The 20,675-nt window shown below is 44.3% G+C and overlaps 1 protein-coding gene across 3 annotated transcripts in view; it reads left to right on the top strand.

The window, feature by feature from the left end:
* Positions 1-20,675, top strand: part of LOC101824250 (tubulin-specific chaperone cofactor E-like protein) — a 140,686-nt gene that overhangs the window by 28,358 nt on the left and 91,653 nt on the right. For 2 of the 3 annotated variants that reach the window (XM_013112828.2, XM_005069405.4), the window contains exons 4-7: positions 705-886; positions 2,688-2,944; positions 6,700-6,826; positions 8,395-8,511. In XM_013112828.2, the coding sequence (XP_012968282.2) occupies positions 705-886; positions 2,688-2,944; positions 6,700-6,826; positions 8,395-8,511 (683 nt within the window). The remainder of the gene's footprint in view (positions 1-704; positions 887-2,687; positions 2,945-6,699; positions 6,827-8,394; positions 8,512-20,675) is intronic. The other variant, XM_040729918.1, reaches the window with a different exon arrangement.

The raw sequence follows: 20,675 nt of genomic DNA, 5'->3' as shown, positions 1-20,675 counted from the left end.
ATCCCCTGCCCCACCTTTTTGTATAAGTTGCTAGGTAAGCCATAAATTGGTGACCATGCTTCCTCCTTCACCAGTGTCTGTCTGTCTGTCTGTCTGTTACCTGTCTATCTATTGCTCTATACTGGATGTCTTGGTCTTTTGAATAAATACATTTTAAAGTTTGATTTGCTTTTTGCCTTGGAAGCAAACTGAAGCATCCCTAAATGATGATGTCTCTCCAGGCAGTTTTGGACACACACATCATTACAGGAGGCCTGGGGCTAAGGTTGAAGACACCTTTACTCAACCTTAATGTGGTGTTGAGAATGAGAGGGACAAGGTAGTCAAACAAATTGCATGGCTTAATCTTAGCTCTTTAAAAGCGTATAGCCTAGAATACCATCCAAATTGTCCTTTTATCTTACTTATGCAAGAGTGCATCATACTGGGCAAAATCAGGGCCTTGCTAATGGTCACATAGGGAGGGAATCCTTCCCTGTGCCACTAACTCTGAGTTAGGCTACTCTTTCTTGGAAACAGACTAAATTATTTGCCTCAATTTGTGGAAGTCACCTCTGCTGCTCTGTGGGTGCCTTTGCTAAGTGGGACTCCCTGAGGTAAAAGGCCCTCACCTGAGGACTCATTCACTCAGGCCCTCCTGCACATGACTGCTCTTTAAAAGCCCCAATTACTGCCTGATTCACACCTCTTCCTTTTCTCTACAGGTCAGTAAGATTGTGTCAAATGTTCCTCAGTTGGAGTTTCTAAACCTGAGTTCCAATCCTCTGAATCTGTCGGTTTTAGAGAGAACGTGTGCTGGGTCCTTCTCGGGGGTTCGCAAACTTGTCCTCAACAACAGCAAAGCATCATGGGAAACAGTGCACACGATACTTCAGGAGTTACCGGAGTAAGCTCAGTGTGCATGGGGGAGTGGGGCTGTGTTGCTATCTGTGTCTCTGCATAGAATTCCTGCTGATCTCTCTTCCCAGAAACTCTAGAGCTGTAGGTGGAATGGAGAAGGATCAGAAAAGTGAAGTCACTGGAGTGGGGGTGTTGGGTGACCTGATCACTTTCCAGGAGCATAGCTATCGGACATGGGATGGCATCCTTCCCTAGAAAATACCCCTGAGAAGCACTTGTCATCCTGAGCACCTCAGCCTTATACGTTTTAATCGTCCGATTACCTGATTTAACAGTTGTGCTTTAGCCCTTTCCTTTGGAAGGAAGAACAATGCTAGTATCTCTAAAATGTGTTGACATTGTGATGACTAGCTGCCTCTGTGGACTGATGCAAAGTGGACCTGGCATGTGTGTGACAGTTGTGTGGCTTGGTCTGTTTGTAAGGCTCCTAGCAATGAGATCAAGACCTGTTCCTGGTGCTTAGCTGGCTTTTGAGAACTTGTTCCCCAAGCTGGATTACCTCAGCCTTGATGCAGGGAGAGGAGCTCAGTCCTACCTCAGCTTGATGTGCCATTCTGTGTTCAAGCCGATGGGTGGGCTACTTCTTTCTGAATGGAGACAGGAGGAGTGGATGGGAATCAGGGTAGATGGGAGTGCAGGGAAAACAGGAGGGAAGCAGAGGAGGGTTGGGGGAAACTGTGGTCAGTATGTAAGATAAAAAAAGAGTTAATAAAATAGAAAGAGATTTTCCTTTGGGTTGTCAGTTCAGGAATATTTTGTTGTGTTCTGCTTGTGTCTGTTTATGCATATAACTGTGCAGAGGAGGCTCTGACAAAAATGAAGTTGGAGTTTCTTTGATTTTCTAAGTATAGAAATTCTCCAAGCCCCAGAACCTGGCCTCACACCACTTACTACACCGGAGTTCCTCACTGTGAAGCTAGTCATCTCTCTTCACGATGTACAGCTTCCAGCATGACGTTGAATTAATTGTTTCTTTGAGACAGGGTCTCATGAAGCCCAGGCTGGCCTCACACTCACTTGTAGTTGAACGTGGCTTTGAACTCATTCTCCTGGCTCTACCCCCAGGTGCTAGAATGACTTGTGTGTACCATTAGATGTGGCAGTTGAATTAACTTATTAGCCTTTAAACTCAGATTGTCACTTGCTAACCATGTGACCTTTGACAAGCCCTTAACCTCTTTGGACTCAGTTTCCTTCTCTGTGAAGTGGACACCATTATATTAATGTTCCTGGCACAAGGGTTGACACAGGGTAGGGATTTGGTAGTTATTATTTCTTTTTAACATTTTTCTATGTCATATTCTGGAATTTTCTTCTCTTGCCTCTCAGATGAAGTTTATTCCTCCTTGAAAGCCAGGAATCCTTTCCTGGTGTAATCTTCCACTTTGGTTTCATTGCTGCAGAAAACCACTTGTTCTAAGAGTTAGTGCTCTGTGCTTTGGCTCAGTTAAGCACAGGATTAACCTAGCAGCAGTTCCTACCAGTCTCCGTTGCTTTGTATTGGACTAGCCTTCCCAATGATACACTATTTTGAGCTTCAGGAAAACTCCTTTTTTTTGTCTATAATATATGCCAGAGTCTAACATATAGTGAATATTTATTTATTTTTAGTTTTTAAGACAGGGTATCATTGGGTTGCCCAGGCTAGCCTTGAATTGATGCTCTTCCCACCCCAGCCTCCTGGGGTCACTGGCACCTGCATCGTTTAGTTATTGAATGAATGGCAGTGTGTGTAAAGGTAAAACTCAACTGCTCTAAACAATTGGCTGTTTCCTTTCTTTCTGCAGTTTGGAGGAGCTCTTCCTGTGCCTTAATGACTATGAAACAGTGTCTTGTCCTTCTGTTTGCTGTCATTCCCTTAAGCTCCTACACATAACAGACAATAACCTCCAAGACTGGACTGAGATCCGAAAGCTCGGGGTAATGTTTCCTTCACTGGATACCCTGGTCCTGGCCAACAATCACTTGAATGCTATCGAGGAGCCAGCTGACTCCCTGGCTAGGTTGTTCCCTAATCTGCGATCCATCAGCCTTCACAAGTCAGGTGAGGCACAGGCTTCTCTCGTTCTATGTCAGACTGGTCAAGTTCATGGTGGAATATAATAAAAACGTGTGCTGCTAACGTGGTGGGTTTCCAGGTACCTATGATCCATTACAACTTAGGACATAATTTTCTTTGTAAGTACACTAATAAGTACTAAAGACCATAGAATTATGTTCATAATTTATATTTTATACATTAAAAAGGGTCATAAAGGGGTAAAATGAAATTGATGATGTAGTTATTAAGACAAAAAAATTACCTACATGCAGGGTAAGGAATTCTAGTCTGGCAGCCTTTTTAAATGCTCATCTACACATTCTTGATTATCACCGTATTGCTATTGTATCCTGTACATTACAAGAATGAATACATGTTAATGATTTTTACTTCATACCAGATTTAGACTCACAGCATGCTTAAGTAGAAAGCACAGATGGTTCTCATGTCTGTACAACCTGCCCCCACTTTCTTCCTCCCACCCCCAACTGGTACGTTTGTAACATGTCCATCAATGAACTGGTACTGACAGGTCATGCATCTGAGAGTCAATAGTGTCCCTTAGGGTGTATGTAGCCCCATGGGCTTTGAGAAATGAACAGAAAAGCTCCTCCATGTGATGTGCATGGATCGGCTCAGTGCTCTCCCAGTGCCCCGTGGTCCAGCTGTTCATCCCTCTAACGCTGACACGCTCTGATCCTGACCCTGTCATCTCTGCACTTCTGTCTTTGCCACAGGGTCATTTATGTAGAGTCACACCATGTGGAGCTTCTTTTAAGTCATTTTCTTTCACTTAGGAGTTCACATTTAAGCCCCTCATGGCTTTTCATAGCTCGAGAGGTCCTTTCTTTTCAGTACAAATGATACTCCATTTTCTAGGGTATCACAGTTTATCCATCCTCTGCTGAAGGACTTTGGTTTACTTTTAGGTTTGGATAGCTGTGAATAAAGCTTTAACCATCTGTGCAGATTTTCAAGTGGACATAGCATTCCGTTTGTTTAGGTAAATAATAAGGGTGTGACAGCTGAATCATAGTAAGACTGTACTTAGTTTTGTAAGAAACCCTGAACTCTCCAAGTAATTGCACCATTTTCCATTTCCACCAGCTGTGAATGAGAGCTATGTTGCCCCACGCCCCAACACATCAGGTGTTGGCAGTGATGTATGCTTTTTGACTTATAATAGGTGTCTTGAGTTTGAAGTTCCCTAACTGCCAAATGGGAAAGAGTGTATGTTTGCTTGTCATGTGTTTCCATCTGTGAAAAGGCATCTGTTTCAGGGATTATTGCACTCTTAGTTATAGTTAGGTTGTTAGTTGGATTGTAGTTGGGTCACTAGTTGGGTTGAGTTGTGAGATACTATTCTTGGGAAGATGAGAGCAAACACCCCAGATAAGGGACTGATGAAAAACCAAAGGACAGATACCACCGAAGTCCAACTTAATGAACCAATGAGTTTTGTTGGCGTTATTTATAGAAATGTGGGTGAGGGCTTATTTACAGGAGCAGAAATGACACAATGACAGTTGTATCACCAAAGCCAGCACTAGTGACAGTTCACTGCAAACCTGGAGCACACTGAACAACCTTCAGGCAGCTCAACATGTTGGAGGGTGTCCTTGTCCAAGTGGATCAATTAGTTTGTCCTTGTTTCTTCTCGGCAGTTTGACTATTTTCTACTTTTTCCAGGCACGTAGGTTTGTCTACCATTGATTCTCAGCAGTGTTTACTATTTATATTATTGGGGGAGGGAGGGACCTAGTGAATCATGTCAGTTTCAGGAACTTCCTAAAGCTACCTTAAGTTGTTTACTTTCAGTCTTAGGTGCTTCCCTATAGTATTCCACTGCCCCTGTTGCTTCACCTCCATGTAAATATCCTGTCTTAAATATTTTCCTTCAAGGTGGAAGATTTTAATCTGGAGGAAACTGCTACACAACAGCTTGAACTATTAGTTGGATTGTAAGTTGGATTTTTGTTGGGTTGTTTGTAGTTGGGTTGCTGGTTGAATTGTTGTTAGTTTGATATCTGAGTTACTAGTCAGGATGTTAGTTGTGTTGCTAGGTTGTAGCTGGGTTATTTTCAGTGCTGTATATTGAGCCTAGAGCCTTGTTTGAGCTGATCTATCAGTGATTATAGTCCTTGCCCTCTTTTTACTTTTAATTTTGAGACAAAGGTCTCACTAAGTTGTGCAGGCTAGTCTTGAACCTATGACCCTCCTGCTTCAGCCCCTGGAGTAAGTGGGGTAATAGGCCTGTTCCACCAGACCTACTTTATTGAGTTTTAAAAGTTCTTGTATGTTTCCACCAGTGAACTTGTACTAAATGTATCCTTTGCAAAAAAAATTCTTGCAATATGACTTTTAGTCTCCTTCTTTTAGCCTGGTTTTCATCCTATTTCTTAAAACAACTACATACTTAAAAATAACTGTGACTTAAAACTGTAGTTCAGCATAGAGGTTATGATTATGAGTGGAAAATGTGTTTTCTGAAAATTGCACGTCTTTATGTATTTTGTGTCTTGGGGATGGTATATAGGCACACACACGGAGGTCAGAGGACAACTTAAAGAAGTCGTTTTTCTCCCTTCACCATGTAGGTCCTCAGGAATTGAACTCAGATTGTCAGGTTTGGTGTCAGGTTTCTTTATGTGCTTAGCCATCTCACTGGTCCCAGAAATGCATTTTGAAAACTAATATTTTGCACATGGAAACTTTTTATTCCACAACTTGACACCCCTTGACATGACCCTTGCATCTGGTTAGAAGTGCCCACTGGGCAGCTGTGACTTGGGAAAGTTATGTGCCAGAGCCCCCTTGTTCTCCCTCTGACTTCACCCTTGTTGAAGATCACTGAAAATACAAAACAGTATGTCTCTGAAGTGGATTTCCCGTGTCATAAACTGGCCACTCAGCCTCCTAAGATGTTGCATGTGTGAAAACCTGTCTGACTCAGAAGTCAAATGTTGGCTTGATTTGTACAATTACTCACAACCAGAGAGAAAATTTCTTTTGAGACTGAAGCATCCTCAGCTAACTAGTGCTCTCCCCTGCTTCAGGGTTTGGGGTTATTGTACTCATGGATCGGGTTTGTTTTGGCAGTGATTTTGGACCCATTTCCCTGGCGCCAGCATGAGGGTAGCATGAAAGTAGTAAATTTTAGTTCTGGTTCTCTTTCACTTGTCCCATTTTAGTGCATGTTAAGGGGAACTTTGGTATGCCACCATCACCTCAGACAGTCACAGTCCACGAGTGTGCATTTAAGTAAAAGTAAGAAGTCAGTCAAGTCACTTTTTAGAAAATCACAGCATGCACCCAGTTTGCTGACATATTGATGACTAAGTTAGAAGCTGTTGTTGTCAAGTGGGAGATGGGAGGGTGTGGGGGAACCAGCCCCCTCTCTGTCCTTCACCACTGAGCTCACAAAGATGGCAACAGGTTTGTTTGTTGGTTTTATGTTGCTTGTTTTTGAGAGAGCCTCACTACCCTGCCCAAGCTGGCCTGGAACTCCAGATCCTCCTGCCTTAACTTCTGAGCACATGTGAATCTGGACATGCGGCACTGAGCCTGTCCCTGGGGAAGTTACTTTGGAGTTTAACCATATCCCTGTAACCTTGGAAAGGGGCCAGCCTCTGACTGGCTGTTTGCACCTCACCATGTCAGGACTTCCTAGGTAACTGCTTGGCCATCGTTACCTTCTTCCTTTCGTTCTTTTCTGCATTTACTTACATAATTTCCTTTTCCTCCCCTCCCCGCATTAGGTTTGCAGTCATGGGAAGACATTGACAAACTAAATTCCTTCCCCAAGCTTGAAGAAGTGAGATTACTGGGAATTCCTCTTCTGCAGCCATACACCACCGAGGAACGCAGGAAACTGGTGGTGGCCAGGTGTGTAGTGCTGCCCCCTTCTACTTCCTTCCGCAGGGGCCCCAAAGGGCGGTGTACTCTTCGGGGTGCTGGGATTGTCCCTCTCCTTAGCTGGCTGTGCTTGAACTGCTTCTGGAGAGCCCAAGCCTGCATAAGAAGGGTTGTTATGTCCTGAGCATGACCTAAGCCGTCCTGCTGAGACCACTGGGGGAAAATTGCCCTGTAAATGTGTTTTGTTTGTTTGAAAGCCCATTTTGGGTGATGAGGTGAAAGCCTGTTGGTGGAGAATTATCTGGTGCAGGTGTCCTGATTCCTCTAACGTAGTGGTCACATAAAGTGCCTCTAGACCAGGGAATGGAGCCACATCAGAGTGTCTGTTTTCCTCTTGGCTGTTCCTTCGTTGACTGAAGAAGGCCACCTTTTAGTGTCTTGTGCGCTCCCGACCTTCCCTGCCCCTAACTCTGCCTCTGCACACTACTGCAGCTTCCCTCCAGTGTGTAGGTTTGCGTGAATCTTTAGCAGAAAGGAAAGAGCCCCAGGGCTTGGCTTTGCTGTCTGTGTGCACCCCACAGGGAGCTCTTGAAGGATGGGCAATGAGCTTTGGGGTTTCTGCAAAGAGTGCCTCCTTAAGCACAGTATTGATCTTTCTGCCATGCTAATGCCTCGCTCCACACTGCCATCCCGGGACTTCTCACCACAGTCAGAGGGCTCACTGTTCTCTTGTGGGGAAGCCCGAGTCTCATGGTAGGTAGGCTTTAGGCTTTATGTTCTTCACACAATTCTTTTACAAGTATAAGATGATTTGTGAGTTACATATTCATACTGTACGAACTACACTTTGAACTTGTGCTATTTAACATGGCAGCTGCCAGCCTGGATGTCTGCGAGCCCTTGAAGTAATGTCTTGGCTAATTTGAAATATAAAGCAGACACTGGATTTCCCCTAGTTTATATGAGTAACAGACTATAAAAGAGCTCATGACTGACTTTTTAAAATATTGATTGCATGTGGAAATGTTCGTATTCTGGTTACATTGGATTAATTAAACTTTATTGTTACAATTTTACCTCTTTTTGCTTTTTAAAATTGAGCTGGAGAGATGACTCAGTAGTTAAGAGTATTTGCTGTTCTTCCAAAGACCGGAGTTCTGTTCCTAGTACCCATGTCACGTGGTGTACAGCCACCTGTAACTCAAGCTCTAGGATGTCTGTCACCCTCTTTGGGCCTCTGCAGGCACCTGCACATGTGAGTACATAGACAAACACAGATACACATATATGAAACAAAAAATAAAAACTAATTCTAAAGTGGAGCTACTAGGTACTTCAGATTCATAACTAGGTTACAGTCCATCCACCTAAATTGGACAGTGTGACCTAGAGTTGTGCTCTGAAATGCTAGGTTTAAAACAGAAGGTCGGTGTCACATCTGGAAATGCAGTGCTCTCTCTTTCGTCCTTTTGATGACTTCACTGTGTGTCAGTCTTCACACAGGAGCAAGGCCCAACCAGCTGTGTCCTTTCAAAATCCATGACCAACTGCTTTGTTTCCAGCCTCTTAAAGTGTCTTTATTTGGTTTTGACTTACAGACTGCCCTCTGTTTCCAAACTCAATGGCAGCGTTGTCACTGATGGAGAGCGAGAAGATTCTGAGAGGTTTTTTATCCGGTACTACGTGGATGTCCCACAGGAGGAAGTGCCATTCAGGTAAAATGCTCTCAGAAGGCATGGTAGAGTACCAGGCCAAGGTTTCGTCCTAGAGGACTCTGGCAGCAGGTTTAAAGAGAAAAGGAAAGCATAAAAGTAGACATATTTTATCTACCTTTCCATAGTACAGTTGTTCTCAACCTTTGGGCCGTGACCCCTTTTGGGGGATCAAATGACCCTTTCACAGGGGTCGCATATCAGATTACATTATGATTCATAGTAGTAGCAAAGTTACAGTTCTGAAGTAGCAATGAAATAATGTCATAGTTGGGGGTCACCACAACATGAGGAACTGTATTAATGGTTTGAAGCATTAGGAAGAATGAGAACCACTGCCATAGTACATTTTTCTCTAGTCTTCTGTAGACAACGGACAGGCATCTGGCTAGCACCTGTTTTTCCCACACCATGCTTTGTATCACCAATTTCTCTTTTCAGAGCACATTTTCATCTACTCTCAAACCAGTTTGTTTGTGTTTGCTTTGGGAGTGGTAGCTTCTGCAGATCAGCAGGCTTGGCACGTGAGGAAAGGACTGGAACATGGACTCTTGAAGGGATGAGTTGGGGTGGCTGCATAAGAAGATGAATGCTGGGTTGAGTTAGCATTGTCTGAATATTGGGAGGATGTCCTGGCTAGTGTGAAGAAATGCCTTTAATACTCCACAGATAGCAGGAAGGGTTGAGGGTGTTTGTTGCCAAATACACAAGAAAAGATTCCCCTGAGAACAGGTTTCCAGGTGTTGACAAATAGAATTGCTTGCCCAAAAAGTTCTACATCCCTATTATTTAAGAAAAAGCTGGGAGACTGGAGAGATTCGGGTTGGGGGTTTAGAGCACTTGTTCTTGCTAAGGAACTGGGATCATTTTCCAGCACTCACATGGCTCACAGACACCCATAATTCCACTTCCAGGGAATACAACTCCCTCTTCTGACTACTTAGGGCACCAGGAATGCATGCAGCACACAAACATACATGTAAGCAAAGCATTCATACATGTATGTTTCAGGATATTTGATAGCACTGTGAAACTCTTGAGACTGTTAATAAAATTAACCTTGGATCAGGAGGTGGAGCCCATGACAAGAATTAGCCATAGAGAGTATGGAGGACTGAGGAATACAGATAGAGAGATGCACAAGAAGCAGAGGGGAGATTGGAATGTTTTTTGGTTTGGGACAAGTAGAGAGAGAGATGCTTCTCTTGCTTAGTCTCTTGCCAAAAAGGAATGCCAGCTGGTTGCTTCTAGGCTTCTCTGATCCAGCAGGTTTTCACCCCAACGTCTAACTTCCAAGTCTTTATTGATAAATAGAACAGTAGTGACTTAGTTAAAACCTACATTTGGTGGCTTTGGCCAAGCTGGTGCCCATAGTGGCAGGACGGCAGGACTGGAAATCCTGCCAGGCCTCAACCTGAGTGATGGTGTGCTGACTGTAGGGCCACAGGTGCAGTAAAGTCAGATGTGTAGTGCCCACAGCCATCTTGGGCTCTCTGGGGAAGTGGGAGGGGAAGACAGGAGAATGTGAAACTCTTGGGCTAGCTTGATGTGCTCAGTGCAGAACAACAGTGAGAGCCCGTCTCAGACAAGGTGGCAGGTGAAGCCTGACAGCTGAGACTGTCCTCTGACCTCCACATGCACACTGAGGTACATGCACATCCATGCACACGTGCACAGATGCAAACGCGTGCAAGAAAGGAAAAAAGACAGAAACTAAAAGAAAAAAGAAATAGCTCGGCATGGTAGCATATACCTGTAATTCTTGACCAGGAGTTCAGTGATAGCTATGGTTACATAGAGAACGCCTTTCTTGGGGGGAGAAAAAGGAAAGAAGGAAGAGGAGAAAGAAGAAGAAACTAAGCTTGATGGCTTACATCTGTAATCCTAGAGTCCACTGGAGAGTTGGGAGTTCAAGGCTATCCTTGACTATATAGTTTGAGGTTAGCAAGTGCTAAATGTCCTTAAACAAATGAACAAAACCCCCACTAGGAACAGTCAAACCAAAGTGACAAAAACAGCAGCAAGAAATCTTCAAGAATAACAGGATCCTTTACTAAATCCAGGGTTAAGCCGAGCAAGGTGGACATTGGGGAGGGATGTGAGGCAGGTTAGTTGAACCTTATGTCTATAGATACTCACGATTCTGATTCTTGCAGGATGGACATGTTTTCTCCTCAGATGAGTTAATATTTACAGGCTAATACTTGTGACTTAAACTGGTGGACATTCTACAAGTTTCATACTCTTTGTGGTTATTTAGAAATATTAAAGCTCCTGTGTATTTAAAATATTAGAGAAATTAAAGGTTCTTCAGATTCTTTAAATTAACTCAGAACCACCAGGTGGGAGATTTTATTATACCTTTTAATGCACACTATACATATGAGGTTTAAACTAAATGAAAAAAAAAATAGGTTTAAAAGGTGGTCCATGACTGGCAAGGTGGCTTATCAACTAATGGGGCGATGGCGCTCACCAAGAGTCCTGCAAGTTGTCTTGTGACCTCCACATATACATCATGGCCTGAACACGGGCTGGTGCACCCAGGCATGCTGGCTACTTATGTGCTCTCATGTTCTCATATGCACATGCACACATGCACACAAAGAAAGAATAAATAGATCCTAAACTTAAAGTATGGTCCAGTATCTATTTTCATTTGGCTAACTTACTAATACCTGCAGATATAGCTATGTAGGTACAGATTGGCAAAAAGGAATAGATAAAATTGTTTTCTGTCTCTAATGGTGTAATTATCTTGAAGTGCATTTATTCCTCTGTAATGGTGTTCTAGGATGAAAGCCGTAGAAATCAACCTTGATTAGCTTTAATCAGCAAAGAAATGCATTATAAGGATATTGGGAAGAATTGTTAGGCGTGAACCCATAGAGACTCTGACAGCCATGGCTTCAGCTCCTGTTTGATGTGTCACTGTTGTCTCTGGACACCAGGGCACTCCCTCTGGCACCTGCAGCTGTGTCATTTAAAAATCTCTATTAAGTTCCTATTGTGTGACTAGCGGCATTGTAGAGCTAGCCATTGAGGATGACCAAGCACCTCCTGTCTCCCATTCTAATCAGAACTTTGATTGGCTTTCACTTCGACCCCAGGCTGGCCTTGAGCTTAGTCCCTTGTCTCTGCCTCCTGAGTATGGAGACTACAGATGTGACCACCATTCTTGTTTTAACCACAGTGTTTCTTTCTAGGCATTTTCTTGAACTGAATTTGAGAACTACTGAAACGTTAGATTTTTGTTTGTTCATTTTGCTTTTCTATTGGACAGGGCTGAGGATGGAACCCAGGTTTGCTAGGTGAACTCCCCGCCTCTCTCAGCTACATCCCTAGCATCCTGATCTTCCACTTTCCCAAGATAGAAACCATTCACCAAAAATAAAAGCTTACTTCTTAGTCCTTCCAGCATCTACGTGCTTCTTTTCCCAGTTGTAAGAAAGACGGTGTTCTTGCATGTCCTTAGTGTGTTCAATGTGTTTCTGGATATCCCAGTTTGTAGGGACCCCTGTGCTAAGTCTCAGACCCATGGGTGGCCCATATTACTTTTTCTTTTATATCATGATACTTGTTGACTCAGTAGTGAAGTTGACCACTCTAGTATGCCTTGAGAAAGAAAAGGAAAATGAAATTCACAAATGTGTGCATGCACATAACAATGAACCATGTGTAAATGTGGGGTGATACTGTTATTTTATACACTGATCCTGGAACCACAGTGGGCATTCACTGCTTTCTCCCATCACCATCACCCCCCCACCCCATCCAACCCCCATCCCCGTTTCTCTTTGACTTCAGGCAGTACAGTCAGAGCCAGCTGTTTTTGTTGTTGTCTAGTTTTACATATCTGTGCTTTCTTGTCTTGGAATTTCTCCCTCTAGACCTGCTAGTTCAGGGAAATGCTAAAGAGAGCCTCTGGATGCCATCCACACCTAATGTGACTCCTTTATTTCCCCTGACACTTAATCACCTACCTTGGCTGACATTTCTACACACTTTTCTGGGCGATACATTTGGCCTGGCATAGGAATAGAATGGCTGCTGTGAGTGTAGTTTCCAGGAGGATGTTATTCTGAGGGCTAAACTTTGAAACCTTGTAAACGCGTGAGTCTGAAAGCTGTTTTGCAAGCTGTTCGTTGTATGGACTTTTGGGGTATGTCATGCACTCTGCTGTCAGCCTTTGGGATTGCAGACCTGCTCTTATTCGGGAAGAACTGGCTTTATGTTTTAGCCCAAGTCTCTATGGTGACAGGGCTTGGGGGTCTCTTGGGGGAAACACTGTTTCTTTCAGTTTAATGCTGCATTTGAACAAGGTTCATGGGCTCTTTAAGTGATCCTAAAGACTCCACGATCCATTCACTGCTGCAAAGATTCACAGACTGTTTAATTTAATACATTCATTTATTTTGGTGAAGGGATGTGTGTGTGTGTGTGTGTGTGTGCATATGCATGTACACTAGTGCACACCTGTGACTATGGAGGACAGCAGATAACAATTGCTCAGTTCTCTCCACATTATTTTTTGAGACAAGGCCTCTCACTGAAGCTGGGGCTCAATGACTGAGTTAGACTAGCTTGCCAGCAACTTCTAGGAATCCTCCTATCTCAGAGATTATAGGTGTGTGATATCCCTGATGTTTTGCAGTGGTGTTGTGGATCTGAACTCAGGCTGCAAGTGCTGTACTGACTGAGCCCTCTCCATCCCTGATACAGACAATTTAATGACTAATCCTCCCTTCCTACCTCTTTATCTCATCATGCCTACTTTTCCATCCACTAAGGCTTAAATGCCACAGCTTGGATACTTCTGTCCTTCAAATGGAAACCAGTAGACTGATTTCAGTTCTCTGCCTGCATCTCTGGCCATTGAAGGCTTTTTCAAAGATGTGGGTGCTCCTCTTATACTTTCAAGGGCTTCATGAAGGTGGGTGGAAGGGCAGTGTGGGTGTCATGATCGCTGTGTTACTCTTGTATCACTCAAGGTTTTGAATTCTTGCACACCATCGTGTGTGTGTGTGTGTGTGTGTGTGTGTGTGTGTGTTGTGTTTGTCATCTCAGCTTCTTTTAGTATAGACCATGATTAAATCCACTTTGTGGTCAGCCAACTGGATGCACACTATAACTACTCTTGACTGCTAATGGGAACCATCAGATATGAGACATTTTGGCAAGTTCTGTGCCAGCAGAGCCAGCAGGAACTAAAAGTGCCTTTCCTTCCTTGTCTGAGCTCCTGGGCTCTACCTGGATACTTACTTCTGAAGTCTGTCTTCTCAGTGACCAGGTTGTGTTTTGTGATTACCATTTCTCAGTGTGCCCTGATCTGATGCTAATGGGCAGAGATGGGCATGTGGAAGGGATTACTGTATACTTACAGGGGATTTTAGAGAAACAAACTCTCTAAATGTGGGTCTGTGCACGTGAGTGCCAGTGCTGGTGGAGGCGGGAGGATTAGACAGCCCTAGAGTTGGAGTTGGGGGTAGCTTTGAGCCACCCAGTGGCTGCGCTAGGAACTGAACTCTGGTCCTTGCTCTGCAAGAGCATAGTGTGCTTTTCTGAACCATCTCTTCATGCCTCTTTCTCCCATCACTGCCTCAGCCTTCCTGTGGTCATTTGATTATTGCAGACTTTACTCACTTGCAGTTAAGGAGCAAGGATATAAACTTTTGTATATTTTTAATGGCTGCCTTAACTGTTTGTTAGAAAAATAAAGGCATTTTGGGGGGAAAGATAGGAATGGGCCCTTACTATGTAGCCCAGGCTAGCCTCAAACTCATGTTATTTATTTTAAGTTAATTTTTATTTATGTACAGTAGGGGGTGAGTTGTGGGGTGCCTATGAAGGTCAGAGGAGCTCCTTGATTCCCTGGAGCTGGAGTTAGCAGGTGGTTTGTGAGTTGCCCAAAGGGTGCTCGGAACCAAACTCTGGTCCTCTGGAAAAGCAGGGAACATTCTTAACCCCTGAACCACCTCTCTAGCCCCAAGCTGTGAATTCTTGATGCTCCTTCCTCAGCCTTGTGAGTGCTGGGATACTAGGCATGCACCACCATGCCTGACTAGATTGTATTTTTAATAGTACCTGCATTTTCAGTCTCCTCCCAGGGCATAGTTTATGGGGATTTCACCCAAATACCCTTTTATTTAAGCCCACAAGCTAGCAGGTGTTGTGCCTGGTGGCCTTGAATTCATAAGCTCCTCATTCTTGGCAGAGCTACCAGTCACCCCGAGCCTTGCACGTGACCATGGGCGATAATTAGTCCTTTCACTTCTCCACACTGAGGATTTAACGCATGTCTCTGTGGCCTCTCCAAGCAGAAACCAAGCACAAATTGACCTTCGTTACCTGAGAGACTATTGCTTGTAATTCATCTGTTCCCTGATACTAATTTCTTAGTGCAAACAGCGGAATCAACTCTGGACAAGTTAAGTCGGGTAGGAATTTAGTAAGAGAACAATGGCTTCTGTGTAGCTTACACAACTGACAAGAAGCTTAGAGAGTTGTACTTGTGCAGGATCAGTGGAAGACTGAAGGTTTCTGTGTCCATGCATGAGCGACATACGTCTGATAGTTGAAGGTTGGACAGACCTCAGCAGGTGGCACGCCACCATCACCATCAGGCGTGTGTAGCCATGCCTGTGAATCCTCGGATCTACATCTGCTGACAACAACCTCTGAAGGAACATCAGTGAGGAAAGAGACCCGGGTTGTCTCTGAGTAGCACATGTGAGCTAAGGGTCCCTTAGGTAGCAGAGTTACCTGGTGACTCGGTAGCTCTCTTCACATCTGTTTGGTTGTGATTGATCATCTTACCAGTGGAACTTACCATGAAAGACCCAGAGATTTACCGAGCTGTTTTCCTACCCCAGAATAAAATGTTTAGGGCACTGAAGGGAGCTATACTCTAGTGTTGTGAGTGTGTTTTATAAGTGTAAGAGTTCAGTAATTGCTTACAGGTGCTTAGTTACCCTTTTCATTGCCCTCTCCTGCTGGGTGGGGCCTCCTTGCTATGGCTGCTTACGGTGAATAACTGACTAGCACAAAACTGAGCTACCTGACATAGGCTACATGTTTATTTACTTTGTGAGACAACCAAAGAAGAAAAGCCTCTGTTCTCGGATTCTTGGCCCCTGAGCATCCCCGTGTTTGCTGGTCAATAGGCCCGTTCTTTTAGAGTCTTCGTCTGTGCCTCATCTCCCAGTGGCTCGTGGAGCAGTGGTGTACTGTTTCACAGTAAATGAGTGTGTGCTGCAGGTGGCTGGGAAGATGGCCTCTCTTGGCTGGTCATGTTTCAGTTACTGGGTTCTTCTGCCTCACCAGGAGAACTTCTAAGAATTGACTCTAGATCCTAGCTGGGATTCAGGGGGCAGTTTAATTTATTTACTGATTACTTTCTGTAAACCAAGTGACACTGAGCCAGGAACTGGGGGGTACATGGCCAAGCAACGGTGTCTGGAGAGGCTTGCTGTAGGGCCAGGCTGGTGGTGTCTGGAGAGGCTTGCTGTAGGGCCAGGCTGGTGGTGTCTGGAGAGGCTTGCTGTAGGGCCAGGCTGGTGGTGTCTGGAGAGGCTTGCTGTAGGGCCAGGCTGGTGGTGTCTGGAGAGGCTTGCTGTAGGGCCAGGCTGGTGGTGTCTGGAGAGGCTTGCTGTAGGGCCAGGCTGGTGGTGTCTGGAGAGGCTTGCTGTTTTCCTAGAACTTTCCCCCTTAGATCCCTCTTTTCTTTTTGCCACTCATCCATTTCAGAGCCAATCCTGTGGCTTGGAATGCCACCTGTGTTGTGGCAACTGCCCCTCAGTTATAGACTAGTGTTTCCAGATGTGGGCTTGACATATCACCTGGACGATGGAATGTCGTGGGTCAGACTTGTGCTTTGTCCTTCCCACACCAATCTTCCACCACATCTGCCCGTCTGCCCACTCCTCACTCCTCTGTTCCTACCCTAAGCTCTTCCAGAGCTATGGAATCACCCACAATTTTGTTCTTCTTAGCCTCTGTCTAGACCAGTGGTTCTCAACCTTCCTAATGCTTCCACCCTCTAACACAGTCCCTCATGCTGTGGTGACCCCCGACCATACAGTTATTCTCATTGCTACTGTTACGAATCATAGTGTAAATATTTTTGGAGATAGAGCTTTGCCATAGGGGTCGTGACCCACAGGTTGAGAACTGCTGATCTAGACCATCTGGGTTCTTTTCCTGTTTTAAGTTAGACTCTTCACAAACTGTCCTTGGATGGCTTGTAAGTTCTGTCTGTCGTGTTCTTGTGTCCAAACTTTCACTATTTCTCACCTGTACTGTTATATTACAGCAGCCTAGTAACCAGTCTGTGAACCCACTGGTTGACAGGAACTCAAGCCTGTGTATATTCCAAACAACAGAAGCAGGCACCTGCTTGCTGGTGACCACATCTAGTACGCTCACCCCTCAGGCTCTCTCTGGCACTCTCTCTCAGTTTGGACTGCACCAAGCAGGTTACCTGTGTGGCTTTTTCTCTCACTGTCACCCTATTTGAGAGTGTTCCTTTGCCCACCCGAGCTAAAATAGCACACCTTTGTCTCCTGCCATTCCCTTAACTTACTTTGATTTATCACCAACACCTGACTTACCTTTTGCTGTCTGTCCATTGGTGTGTTAGTCCCTCCATCCCTCCCACACACTGTGCTGTCCATCATCTGGGCAGAAGTAAAAACACTGTTCAGTGCCTCTCTCTCCCCAGGACCTAGTGTCATAGTGCTTCGTAACACTGTCACACTCAGAGCGCACGAGGGAGACTAAGTCAGGGAAAAGGCCGTCCATTCTAGAAAATGTCTGTGCTGACCTGGTGAAGGTGAGGAGAACGTTCTGGATGGTGTTTTCACATAACTGGTGAAAGGTACAAGTTGGGGAAGGCCGACAGTAGTGAGTGGAAGGGAGGAGCCCGGTGGGCTGCTGAGTACTTAGCCTTTGTTTCACCTACTGCAAGTAGGAAATTGCTGCACGTTTGGTGTGTGTATGGGTCGGTTCAAAGGATGGCATGAGTTCTGGTTAGAAGGGGGCTCGGAGAGATACCTGAAGACTGAATTAGTAGTGGGAACTGTAGTAAAAGAAACCGTGTGCTGGACACCGCAGGTCTTTTTAAGAGGATGCCCACGTTTGGCTGAATTATAGAATTTAGTCCTCAGGAAACACATTGCACAGTTGTACTTGTTTTCAGATATTTATAGTTGCGATTCCCCTAGGGGTATATAAACATCATTCAGGAAGGCAGGAGCCTCCATGCTGACGCTCCCGCACGTGCGTATATTATTTTTATTTTGCCCTTCACAGATGTCTGTCACTGCTTCTGGTTACTGTTTTCCCTTTATCTGGTGTTTGCCTCCTCTCTCCGCCGAGAGATCGGATTTAAATTGCTTCTTTAATACTGAATAATATGTAGTCCTCTGTTTAATTTTAAAGAGAGAAACAGGACAAAGGGAGGCAGCTTCCTTTTGAATGTCAGCATGCCATGTATATTTGGGGTGTGGTGACTTCTTGTTCTGAGCACAGTAGGGGGAGGTAAGGGAACTGATTTGGGGTGGTTTTCAGTTTTTGATTTTTTTTTGTTATTGGGTTTGGTTTTTTGTTTTTGGTTTTGGTTTTTTTTTTTACTTTAAAATTTCATACTTCATCCTAAGAGTTGTAAGAACCAAGTTAACTGTTAACTGTTCCACAGCAGAATGCTGCCTGCAGAGCCGGCAGGCAGCAGCTTTCTTAGCTTCCCTTTGCTTTACTCCCCTCAAAAGCTGCACCCCACTTTGTGTCCTGGGAAGGCTTCTTTATGATGTCAAGGATAAGGTGGCCAGTTCCTCGAAGTGCTTACTTAGTTGTCACCAGTGGTATGCTTTGTCAAGTATGGAGGGTGCATTTTCCTGCTAGAGACTAATGGCTTTTCTTAGCTGAGCTGATTGTATCTGCCTGTGATTGTGAGACAGGGCAGCGGGCTGTATTTGGACACCACCCTGATGAAGGCCCGTGTTGTCTCCCATGCTGGAGGAATCCTAGCACACTGTGTCCGTTACCTCATATTCCTTCCACACAGAGGAACTGCTGTTGTGGGGAACATTCCTCCCCTGGACACGGGTCTCCTGGGGTTCTCTGCACTGCCAAGCTCCATCATCCTCTGTCAGGGCGGTGACACAGCACTGCTCACGTTAGGCTGGGTGTCTGAGGAGAGACAAAAGGGGCTTTCTCCTCCCAGCTCCTTGGAGACCCTCTGAAATGTTAGCTTTCCCTGTAGCTTGCAGGCTTTGTCACTCCAGTTACCCAGGGCTTGGTTTTGACTTCTTGACTCTTTCTCAGCCTGGCAGGAGGTCACTCCCTCCCTATCTTGATGGCAGTTACAGATGAGTATTCCAGTATACCTGCAAAGGAGAGGGAGAGTAAGGCACCCAAGGTCTCTGGTCTTTTGGACATTGTCTTTGTTCTCTGAACTTTAGCTTTGGTCAGAACAAGTAGCCAGCTTTATCTTTTTGGTGTTTTTTCTTTATTGAAAAATACTTAGAATAATAGTATTTCCACCATCCAGAACTGATGAAGCTAATGTTTCACATTATTTTTACTTTATTTTTAATTAAAAAGAAATAACATAACAGGAAAAAATGGGGTTCTTTTTGCCTCTCCTCTCATCCAATTTCTTACTCCAGGAAGCAACCAGAGAGCCATTTTGTGAGTCTTTCTTCCTCCCTCCCTTGATGCAGTTTGACTGACTTGCACCTGTGCTGGTCCTGGGCATGCGGTCACAGCTGCTGCTTATTCACGCCACATTTAAAGGGAGTCTTTTTCTATCTGAAGAACATGTAAGACACTCTCCTCAGTTTTGGATGTGTATGTGGCTTTCACTTGTGTCGTTTCACACAGTACATGGGGCTCCCCTCTCCTGCCATACAGACATGAATTCTGTGATTTGTATGCTGTCTCTGTCCCACGTCTTGCTTTTATTCAGGGTTCTATTTCAGGGCCCTGATCTGGTCCACTGGTATATTTACCTATGCCCATATCATTACATCACAGAGTTATACTGTCTTAGTTCCCAGCAAAGGTAAGTCCCTTCCCCACCATTGGTTTTCAAATTATTTTAGTGATTGTAGGGCTGTCTGTGTCCCACATGGGCTTTAGAACTGAAGTTTCACCAGACCTCTCTGTGTAGATTCTGAGCACAGTGAGTTCGTTGACGTATGTGGGGAGAATCAGCACCCTGCCTCTGCTGACTGCCCTTTCTTTAGCTCAGAAGCTCTCTGTGGGTGCAAATTGTTCTGTGTCCTTCACAAGGGCTTTCTGTTTCTCTTACAAATGTCTTGCACAACATTGTCGTGTTTCTTCCTAGGTGTTTTATTAATTTTTGTTGCTCTTTCAAGTGAGATCCTTTTTTCTGTTTCCAGTTGGTTATTGCTGGAGAATAGGAAGGCCACTGGAGGGTTTACATGCTGATCTTTTGTTGTTCCTAAGGGCATATGGAATAGTTCATATTTACTTCCTTAGGGATTTCTCTGCCCACAGTTTCTTCAAGTAATTTCTGTGCCACTCATTTCTTTTCCTAGTGTGATATTTAAGAATGACAGACAGGTTGGAGATGTCACTCAGTGGTAGAACACTTGTGTTACACGTGTGATGGAAGCTCTGAGTTCAGTCCTTAAAACCATCTAAACCCAGAAGCCATCCAATGAAGACAGCATTGCAAGGCTTCAGTGTGACACATTCTGATATGAAGCTGGACTTCACTGAGTTGAGATTGTTTTATTCCTGGTTTTCTAGGAAGTTCCTTCGGTCACTGAATAGCACCAGGTTTTGCATTCTGATTAACATTTTCTTCCGTTACTCTAGATTTTAACACTGTGTTTGCTTTGCTAAACCATTTTTGCATTCCAGTGTTCAACTGGTTATGGAATAGAAATATCCTTTATAAGCAGGTAGGACTTAATTTTACGCTATTTGGACTGTTCCCATTTATTTTTCATATGTAAAATTGGCCTATAATAATTTTCTGCTCTTCTGGGTTTTTAAGTGTTGTACTAGCTTTGTAAGATGAGTTTCTAGTAAGTATGTCACTTAGCTTTAAGATTTTATACACATTGCAGTACTCTTAGGATCTGTGGGTATGTGTCTCAGTTTCTGCATTGCTTTACTTTCATCTTGATGGACAATGCTTC

Source organism: Mesocricetus auratus, unplaced genomic scaffold (genome assembly GCF_017639785.1).
Source record: "Mesocricetus auratus isolate SY011 unplaced genomic scaffold, BCM_Maur_2.0 Super-Scaffold_100022, whole genome shotgun sequence".
Classification (NCBI taxonomy): Eukaryota; Metazoa; Chordata; class Mammalia; order Rodentia; family Cricetidae; genus Mesocricetus; species Mesocricetus auratus.
This window is presented reverse-complemented; position numbering and strand designations above follow the sequence as displayed.